Here is a 10,328-nt window from a genome sequence, read left to right on the forward strand (position 1 = left end):
CACTGCTTAGCGTAGTAGGCTGCGGCCTGACGAAGGCCCCTCACATGCCAGGTGTAATTACATCTCTCTTTGTGTCCTCTGCCAGCCACGACCAGTGGTTTAACACCCAACAGCATGATCCCCGAGAAGGAGCGGCAGAATATTGCAGAGCGGCTGCTGCGGGTCATGTGCGCCGACCTTGGCGCGCTGAGCGTGGTGAGCGGGAAGGAGTTCCTGAAGCTGGCCCAGACGCTGGTGGACAGCGGCGCCCGCTACGGGGCCTTCTCCGTCACGGAGATCCTGGGCAACTTCAACACGCTGGCGCTGAAGCACCTGCCGCGTATGTACAACCAGGTGAAGGTGAAGGTGACGTGCGCCTTGGGCAGCAACGCCTGTCTGGGCATCGGGGTCACCTGCCACTCGCAGAGCGTCGGCCCTGACTCGTGCTACATCCTCACGGCCTACCAAGCCGAGGGCAACCACATCAAGAGCTACGTGCTGGGCGTGAAGGGCGCGGACATTCGCGACAGCGGCGACCTGGTGCATCACTGGGTGCAGAACGTGCTGTCGGAGTTCGTGATGTCGGAGATCAGGACAGTGTACGTGACCGACTGCCGGGTGAGCGCGTCCGCCTTCTCCAAGGCCGGCATGTGCCTTCGCTGCTCAGCCTGTGCCTTGAACTCGGTGGTGCAGAGCGTGCTGAGCAAGCGGACGCTGCAGGCCCGCAGCATGCACGAGGTCATCGAGCTGCTCAACGTGTGCGAGGACCTGGCGGGCTCCACGGGCCTGGCCAAGGAGACCTTCGGCTCGCTGGAGGAGACCTCGCCGCCGCCCTGCTGGAACTCGGTCACGGACTCGCTGCTGCTGGTGCACGAGCGCTACGAGCAGATCTGCGAGTTCTACAGCCGCGCCAAGAAGCTGAACCTCATCCAGAGCCTCAACAAGCACCTTCTCAGCAACCTGGCGGCCATCCTGACGCCCGTCAAGCAGGCGGTCATCGAGCTGAGCCACGAGAGCCAGCCCACCCTGCAGCTCGTGCTGCCCACCTACGTCAGGCTGGAGAAGCTGTTCACGGCCAAGGCCAACGACGCGGGCACCGTCAGCAAGCTGTGCCACCTCTTCCTCGAGGCGCTCAAGGAGAACTTCAAGGTGCACCCGGCGCATAAGGTGGCCATGATCCTGGACCCGCAGCAGAAGCTGCGGCCCGTGCCGCCCTACCAGCACGAGGAGATCATCGGCAAGGTGTGCGAGCTCATCAACGAGGTCAAGGAGTCTTGGACCGAGGAGGCCGACTTTGAGCCCACCGCCAAGAAGTCCCGCTCCGCCGCGGGCGAGCACCCCACAGTTCAGGAAGACGATCGGCTTGGGAAGAACGAAGTGTACGATTACCTGCAGGAGCCCCTCTTCCAGGCCACCCCCGATCTCTTCCAGTACTGGTCGTGCGTTACCCAGAAGCACACGAAACTCGCCAAGCTGGCCTTCTGGCTGCTCGCGGTTCCGGCCGTGGGGGCCAGGAGCGGGTGTGTAAATATGTGTGAGCAAGCACTTCTGATCAAAAGGAGGCGACTGCTCAGTCCAGAAGATATGAACAAACTCATGTTTCTGAAATCCAACATGCTTTAAGACTTGGGAACGTTAAGAAGGAAGAAAAGAGAAGAGAAACATTGGGAAAAAAAAAATACACACACACAACACTGTCGCAAACAAAGAAAAAGGAATTTAAGTTCTAAACACTGTGGACCTCATTATAAATGCCCCCCTGGAAACTTAAGTGCTTTTTCAGTGTGTGTGTGTGTGTGTGTGTGCATGCGAGGTGAGGATGCGGCCGAGCGCACGGGCCGTGCGTGTGTGGCGCGGGGGGCCCAGGGCTCGCCCACGTGGCCCCCACAGCCTCGTGCACGCATGCGCACACACACACACAGCCCTGGTGCGTGCACACGCCTGCTCGTGGTGCTTGTGCATTACTGGGTGTGTCAGGAAAGCTGAGTGGGAAAGAGGGAAGACACTTCACCTCCTTTTCTCAGTGAGGGGGTTTAAAAGACTCCGTTTTCAGGTGTGCAGATCGGTAGAAAGCTGATGTGGTAAAATGTTCAGGCAGCTGAGATCTGAAGTGACTTGACGCTCTCTGTCCTTGACCCCCTGGCCCTTCCCTCTTCTCCCCCCCGCCCCACCCCATCCCGGTGCCCTGAGCCCTCTTGACCCTCGTGCACTCACCCCTCCCCGGCTGCTCTGCCATGGATTCTCCAGACTGCATCAGATGGACGGTGTCTGCACTGGACTTTGTTCTCGTTCACCTTCAGGGCATTGTGCTGTTGCTGCCGAGATACCCTTGGGGCTCCCGGGGCAGCCGCCTTAGAAACACACCTATCTATCTCCCCAAATCAGGAAAGGAGACTTTAAGAATATAAAGCTGACCTTTTGCTTTTTAATATAAGATAGAAAAAAAAAAAAGACGTTTTTTAAAGAAGTATAGATACTGTCTCCACTACTTAATAATTGTTTTCCTAATATTTTAGCAGTTTTTACTTTTTTTTTTTTCTTCCCCAAATCTGATTTTAGACTCTGCTAGGAGGCACTGAATGTCTATAACTTATGTTTTGGAGGTTTTGTTTTTCGTTCTTTGGTTTTGTTTTTTTTTTTTCAGTTGCCCTTTTGTTCTTCAAATCACACTGTAAACTAGCTCATCTCAGTGGGATCTTCAGCATCCTAAGGTTTTTATTAGCCCTCCCCGTACAGTCCCATGTTCATGTATTCGAACAGCCAAGACCGCGAACTTGGCGTTGCTGTTTGGAAACCAGGAGTGGGGCTGGAGTTGCAGGTTTCACAGATGTGGGGTTCGGTGGAAGCCATAGGGAAGCATGTGGCTTAGGAGTTCTCCTGAATGTACGCGGAAGCCCTGCCCTCCTGGTTCGCTGTGTCTGGTACCGCGAATGTCTGACTTCTATACCCAGAGTGCATTACACTACTCACCACGTCACTGACACTTCCAGCTCAGCAGGGACTCCCGAGTCCATCCGTGTTCACGTGCGTCGCACCTCAGACCCACGGCCCTGGGGGTCCCCACGTGAGCCTCGGCCCTCCTTCAAGGACAGTAGTTGAGCATGGTGCCTTGGGGGCCAAACGGTTGATGTCTGAGGGTGGAGTGGCATCAGGCCACATGTAATTTGAGGCTGTGAAAGATGACTTTTCTCTCCGTGAGCAATTTAGGGTCTGCACACTTGGTCCAGATGCCAAGAGGGTGGCCCCTTTGCCCTCCCAAGAGGTTCTGTCAGGGTCAGCACTCCACCCCCACCCCCATGAGGAATGTCCTGGCGGTCTCATGCCCCCCCGGTGGCCGTGGCTGTGGGATAGATGGTTGCACCCAGGGCTTCAGGCTAAGAATGGCCGCCATCATGGAGGGCTCTTTGCCAAGGCACGTTTCACCATCGTGAGGGTTGACGAAGTCCACTCCATCCCTTCCTGGTAATAAAGCATTACTTAGCAGTGAGATACCTCGAGTCCAAAAAGCACTGTACAACAGCCCCCGTCCCCGGGTCCGTAGCAGATCGGGAAGTCAGGTTGGTTCAAAAACTCGAGAAGGCTTAGGATCATAGACCGAACGGTGTCCCTGGGGGCCAAGCCTGCTCGCGTCGCCTCGTGAGAACTAACCCAGCTTTTCCCTCCGAGTCCTGGACGTACTGAAACGCATCCAGATGGGCCGTTCGCACCTTCGCTCCAGCACGTGGTGGTCTCAGGAACCAGTGTGCCGTCGCCTCTCCTGGAGAAGTTCTAGGTATTTCCCCCACGTTTCTAGTCGGGGTCACGCCACCAGAAGAGCCTCCATCTGCACTGGACGGTCACCTCATGTCACTTTCTAGAGAATGTGGGAGCATCCACGAACTTTCTGATCCAATCTTTGTGGACATTCCAGAAGGTGGCTGCAGGGCAGCTAAGTGACAGATACCCGTGGCCAAAGGCCTCCAGCTGTGCTTTGCTGCTGGGGAAGGGCCCGCGACTCGGCACTTTCCACCACACGGGGAGGATCAGAGCTGCCCACTGTGTGTGGTTGGTGGGAGCGGCGCCTCGGAGCCCGTCGTCCCTCTGCTGAGAGCAGAGCTGTTCTGGCATTGCCCCGGTTGTGGGCCAGACATTTCACTTTCTTGTAAAGCCATCAGAGACCAAGCTCGGATACGCGTTCAGAGCGCTCCTCATCTCTTCGGAACGCGGGGCTGGCTGCCCTCCAGAATGAAAGTCCGCGTAAGTCTAGTTAACTGCACTCGAGGTGTCGAGTCGTATGTGTCACCCCCATTCTGTTCTTCCTTCCCACCTCCATTCGACCCCTCGGACTCGACTTGCCCTGCAGGTGTAAGGTCGCCACCGCCAGGTGCTCTGAAAGCTGTCTCCGGGGTCTGCCTCATCCAGATATGGCACCAAGGCGGCAGGTAGTCACTTTGTCTCTTGCAGCCACTGGTTCCCCCCGAAACTGGGGTCACTGATAGGAAAGGCTGTATCAAGGTGCCCCTTCAGTCCACTTCCTCACACAGGCGGTTCCCGTGGTGCAAATCCGGCGGCAGTGACCAGCTTAGGAAAACCCAAAGATCCCACAGGTCCAGCCACTGGCCCCTCATTTCCAGCAATATCCACCTTATCCAAATTCTAGTTTAGCCAAAGGATTGAGGTAGACTCTCCCAGTTCATCTCCTGACACCTCCCCTGGCACTGACCTTGAGAAGGATTTGTCTTCTGCTCCCCTGTTCTGTGACCACGATGGGACTTTCCACCACAGGCCCTTGGTTGCCGGCAGGCCGGGAAATAGGGCCGTTTCTGTCCTGTTCTCGGCAGCTCAGTGTGGTCTTCTGCTGACTTGGACATACCTTGGCTCGAGCCATGTGATTCCCAGGACAGAAGTGGTCTTGTTTGGACGTAACGTGGACCCCAGAGGGGAGATGGAGAGAGCCCACCTCCATCCTGCAGGGTATTCTCCCCTCATCTGACATCCGTTGGCTTCACCACCAAAGCTCAGGGCAAGGACTGCAGTCTCATGGGAGCTCGATCTGAGTAGCCTGGGCATGGATGTGCTTGTCCCAACACCAGTCTCCCTGTTTGGGCCTGGGCCCACCAGCCAGCCTTAGAGAGTGGTTAGAAACCAGGAAATGAAACGGAAGGGCCACCTGAGCAAAGCTGCTGCTGGGTCCCCGAGTGGGGACCTTTGTCACCATCCCACCTGACAGCCTCGGGCTTGGCGTCTTGGGAAAAGGGTACAGAGGTTTCCTGGTGAGGAGAGAACGGTCCGAGCAAGGACTTTTTTTTTTACACCTGGTCTGTAAGCTGGCAAGTGTTCTCCCCTTGAGTTTCCTCCTTTATCTCTTGCACTTTGAAGAAACACCACGGAAAAACTCTGCAAGGCGTGTCTTCCACCGTGAAGCCGAACCTTTGCCTCCGGGAGTCCCCGGTGCTTGCCCGAGGCCACCTGCTCCTGCCCGGACTCAAACTAGACTCCTCGGCGGGGGGCACCTGGAGAGACGTCAGGGACACAGCACGCACTCTCGCGGGCCACACGTTCCCGAGAAAGGCTTGAAGTGAAGCTGGGCTGTGGATGGAGGAGGAAGGGCCTGTGAGCAACGCCTGGAAGGGGCCGGTACCTGGATGTTGCCATCATGATGCATGCGCTCGCAGAGACGGGAAGAGGAGGCGCCCAGGGCGTGGCGGGCGGCCGCCCCCTGCCCCGTTGAGCTGGGGTGAGTTCACAGCTTTGCCCTTGGCCTTGAGAACGGTGGCAGCACCGGTTTCCCTGGGGTGTACCTGACGGGGAGCACCTAGAAAGCCTGCTGGTTTGGATAGAACAGCGAGGCTGAGTGCGGCTCGGCCAGTCCCCCGGAGATGGTAGGCGGGAGCCCCTGTCTCGGCCCCGCCAGCGCCCCCCAGCGCCCGCATCCAGCCGGGCCCGCCCCTCTCTTCACTGTGGCTCATGTTTGCTAGGCCAGTTATGGTGAACCAATGATACAGTGTTGTTTTCCTCTTACGTTTCCCTCCCGGGTTCCCCTCTTCAGGGTTTTCTGGAGGCTTCTGTCGTCGTTGTCCTGTTTGTCTTCCTCTCTCGTTTGGGTTTGAGGATCATGGTCAGTAGAGGCCCGTCTGTTGCTGGGGGGGCCCCGTGGTTTCTGCGTGAGGAGGCGCCTGCTGCCGCTTTGATGAGGGCGAAGACCCTCACTGAGGTCACTGTTTGCTCTATTCATGTCCCCGCCGCCGCCACGCGGGTCGCTTTCAAGATCCAGCTCCTGTACAGAGAAGGATTTGCTAGGTCTGCAGCTGGGCGTCAGCATCGGGACCCTTGAGGGTCCTACCCCCCCGCGCGTCCCCACCGGGCACCTTGACTCTTCGAACCAAAGTTCCTTAAAGGGGCACAGCCCAGCCTTGTCCGCAACCTCAGGGGCCTGGGATCCCTGTGGCGCGCTTCCTGCAGTCCGGGTTGGCAGAGACCGTGGGCTCTGAGACCCGCCGGACGGAAGCCTCCTCCCACAACCCAGGTGCCAGCCGGTCCCCTCCTGGGGCCCTGCCTCCCACCCGGCCAGGGCGGCCGGGCTCCCGGGCGGCGCGCCAGCTCATGGACTGGCGTGGGGCTGGGACTCGCCAGCCAGGAGAGAGAGGACCCGCCGGGCGGCGCGGCCGGGGCCGTTCAGACCCCAAGCATCAGGAAATCATTTTGTATGACCACCCCGAAGCAGAGATATTTTTTAAAAAGCGTAAATTATTTTCAGTTGTTTTCTGATCCTTTTTCTTTTCCCCGCAAACTTCACATCCGTGATTCTTTCACATCAGGTAAATCTTGAGAAAGCCTTGGTGCCCCCCTCCCCTGCGTCCCTGCTCAGTAACCACGTGCGTGCACCCCCCCCACCCCCATCCTTTCTCAGTAGTTCTAGGCAATACCATAGGCACATCTGACTGTGTCTCTCTCTCTCCGAGTGCAAGAAACTCAAGTCATCTTAAAAAAAAATACAAAAAAAAAATTTACAAAAAAACAAACACAAAAAAAATATCTTTTTTAGGCCAGAGTTTTCTACAGGTATTAATGAATATTTTTCTTAATCCTTATAAGTTTTATGTGTTTAATATTTCTTAATACCGGTAGCATTAATTTATACTTTTGTAGCAACACAATATTTTTATAAACAGCCAGTGCTTGGCTCCAGTCTCCACGAGGGGTTTATCCAGGGGCCATCTTGGGGCCCTGTGTACCATGTACTGTATTTAAAAAAAAGTTACCTAGTGTCACCCTTGCTGTGTTAATTAACAAAAGACGTTGTTTGCGGTCTCCTGTGTCGTTGGTGTGGAGCCAACAGCTCTCCGAGGAGTCACGTTGCATGGGGGTTGAGTTGACGGTTCTTGTGATCTGTAAACCCCCGAGACCAAACTTGAGGGTTTATTTAGGGTTTTCTGTTTGTCCTTTGGGTTTTTCGTTTCACTTTGTTTTGGTACCGTATCTCCATTTACAGCCAAATCAGTTTCGTGATGTTTAAAAACTTTTTCTGATGTCAAATGGAGGAAAGGAACAGGAAAAAAAAGATTTTTACAGAGTAATAAAATTTAAAACTGAGCTGTTTAAATGTTGCTGTTTTTACCTGTCTGTTCTTGTCCAAAAGTGGGACATTCCCAGGAAGAAGAGGAAGGTTCCACTTGGTTCCTTAAATCGCCAAAAGCCCTAGCCCAGAGTTCACCCCCCACCCCCCGAATTCTTGCAACATTATTTCCCAGTTGGTTGATGCCAAGGCAAAAAGACATCCTTTTAATGGTTAGAGAGTATCAGTTACTTAAATGATTTCATGTCAGTGTTGTATTTATGGTTTTACAATAAAACAACGTTTAGGAAGATGGCGGTGTGTGGTGGTGTTTCTTGGGTTTGGCATTGGGCCGTGTCGTCCGGTGAGGAGCGGGGGCACGGGCGCGTAGAGACGGATGGGAGGCAGGACCCCCGGGCGCGACAGAGCCGGAGTCCGTGCCGAGGGGACACACTGACGTCCGGGATGTCAACGCCTCAGCTGAATTGACACGTCCAGCACCAGCCAGAGCCAGCTCAGCCCACGTGTGATCAGTGATACGGCCCCTGTGGGCCTTGCTTATGGATCATCGTCCCATGGAAGGAGGAGGAGCGAAATCTGAGTCCTACATGTCCAGTGTCACAGCGACACATCCCAGTTTGCCTTGTCCGGTGGTCGCTGGTGTGCCTCTCACCCCTGGTGACCCTGTACCTGGAAGCCTTGGGTGACACATGTGACTGTGTTGCGTTACCCTCCATCTGGGGAAGAGTGTCTGTGGCTTTGCCAGATTCCCAATGGCGTCTGTGGCTCCAAACACGTACCAGCCTGGGTGGACTTTGGCAGGTCTCACCCGGAGCCTCACACCCCCCGACACACGCACGTCAGTGCTTCGAGTCAAGGTGAGGGTAAGTCGAAGGAGAGGTGAGGCCCCCAGAAGGCGAGCAGTGGCCTGAGTGGGCCAGAAGCGTGTGAGCGTGCTGCTGTCAGAACAGTGTGTTCAAAGGCAGACGCTGTCGTGCTTTCTCCTGGCCTCAACCAGGTGACGGGTTGCTGTCCCCGAAGAGGACGTGTTACGTGGATTGGCCGAACAAATCCCACCAAATTGCATGGGGAGCATCGCCAACAGGCTGCCGAGCTGGACCCCCCTCCCAGGGGACATCAGCCCTGCCCTCAGGACCATCCCGTGGGAGTTTCCTGTGACAAGTACTCCAGGGACATTGCCAAGAGCGGGTGACTGACGTTTCTTCGAGGAGTTTCCATGCGGTCTAGCACAAGTCAGGAGTCTGCTGCAGCTGGGAGAGGCCTCCCCCAAGCCTGGCACATCACCATCCTGGAAGGCCAAGCGCATGGCCCAGAGCCTTCGTACCGCCGAGGGCCAGCCTCTGGGTGTTTAAAGTTTTTAAGAAGCATGTGTCGTCACTAAGCAGCCACATCGATTTTATAACTGTGACCGGTATCTTTACGAGAAAATTTAAGAAGACTTCAGAACCACGTCAGGTCTTTAGGGCAGCCTCTCGGGTGAGCGTCCTAGGCTCCGGACTCGGGGTCACAGATGTGCTTCAACCCCACCTGTCTGTCTCTAGGGCCTGGCCGGTGGCAGGCCAGTGGGGGAACCGCAGGGGAGCCCCGGCCAGAGGGACCCTCTCGGCTTGGCTGCCAGCACGTGTGTCAAGAGAATCAAGAAACCTTATGTTTTTTTTAATGGAAGGCCCGTTTTTAAATGGTGAGTTCAGAACTATAAAAAATACCTCCTGAGCCAGCATCCCATCTCCCAGCTGCAGCTGCTTCCCACCTGAAGCATTTGTCCTTCAGGTCGCTTCAGACTAGTCCTCTACGGAGCACGGTAAGTGGCCAGCCCGGGGGTGTGAGGCACGCGTGGGGGGGCGGGGAGCAAGGTATGGACGTAGGACGTGCTGACCTTCAGGCTGAAGGGCCTGGCTCTTCTCCCTGACCAGTCCCCTGTGTCCCTGCCCCTGGCCCACCCACTCCTGCCCAGGGAGTCCTGGCCGTGAGCACACACTGTTCCTCAGGACAGTCCTCTCTGTTGGAATCTGGAAGCTCCAGGCTTGGGACTTCTGGGGAGAAGCGGGAGCTCTTTCTGTGTTCTGGCCAAGGGGGCTGCAGAGCTTTCTAGAGCCCAAGTCCTTGCCTCTGGATTCAGGCCCTCCCTCCTTCCTTCCTGATGAGTCTGTCAAGCAGATGGGCTAACGGCCTGAGAGGGACCCTTGACTGAGTTAGGCGGCAGCCCTTAGCACGCTGGCTGCTCCGCAGAGCGGTGCGCTGGCTCAGCTTGCCACTTTAGAAGACACAAAGCTGGGGTTTACCCCACAGCAGCAGCAGCACCTCTCCAGGTTCTGGGTGGATGGACCCAGCAAGAAGGATTTGTAAATCAGTTGTTAGTAAATCCTGTCTCAGCTGGAAGCTCGTGGAGTCGTGTTCTGAGGCTAAGTTGGTGACCGAGCCACCTTGGACAATCTGCCTATTCTCTTCCTCAAGGGAGGACAAGCCAGGCCAGGCTGAGGGCTTCCGGCCCTGCTTCAGTGCCTCGCCGGTCCCAGACACCATGTGAAGGTCAGTGAACATTCTTCTTCCGGGGCAAAGGACCAGAGTGAGGATCCCAGGAGATGGGTTCTCGAGGGCCTCATGGGGAAACAGCCCAAGGCCTTTCATCCCCTGGCAGTTGGTGCTGGGACATGGCTGTGACCCGAGTAAGATGCCACAGTGGGCACTGGTGCAGCCAAGGACGCAAATTGGCTTCAGGAGCTTTGGGTCATTGGCCCTGACCGGCCTGGGGCCTGGGCACACGTGGGCACAGTCCTCTCTTCTGACCCTGGGT

General features: G+C 56.2%; 1 protein-coding gene across 14 annotated transcripts in view; it reads left to right on the forward strand.

Annotated features, from left to right (window-relative positions):
- The window catches only part of ZNF618 (zinc finger protein 618), a 178,446-nt gene extending 170,620 nt beyond the window's left edge, over positions 1–7,826 (forward strand). For all 14 annotated transcript variants that reach the window (XM_034664351.1, XM_034664356.1, XM_034664347.1 and 11 more), the window contains one exon: positions 86–7,826. In XM_034664351.1, the coding sequence (XP_034520242.1) occupies positions 86–1,602 (1,517 nt within the window). In that variant the 3' untranslated portion in view covers positions 1,603–7,826. The remainder of the gene's footprint in view (positions 1–85) is intronic.
- The last annotated feature ends 2,502 nt before the right edge of the window (positions 7,827–10,328 follow it).

Source organism: Ailuropoda melanoleuca, chromosome 7 (genome assembly GCF_002007445.2).
Source record: "Ailuropoda melanoleuca isolate Jingjing chromosome 7, ASM200744v2, whole genome shotgun sequence".
NCBI lineage: Eukaryota > Metazoa > Chordata > Mammalia > Carnivora > Ursidae > Ailuropoda > Ailuropoda melanoleuca.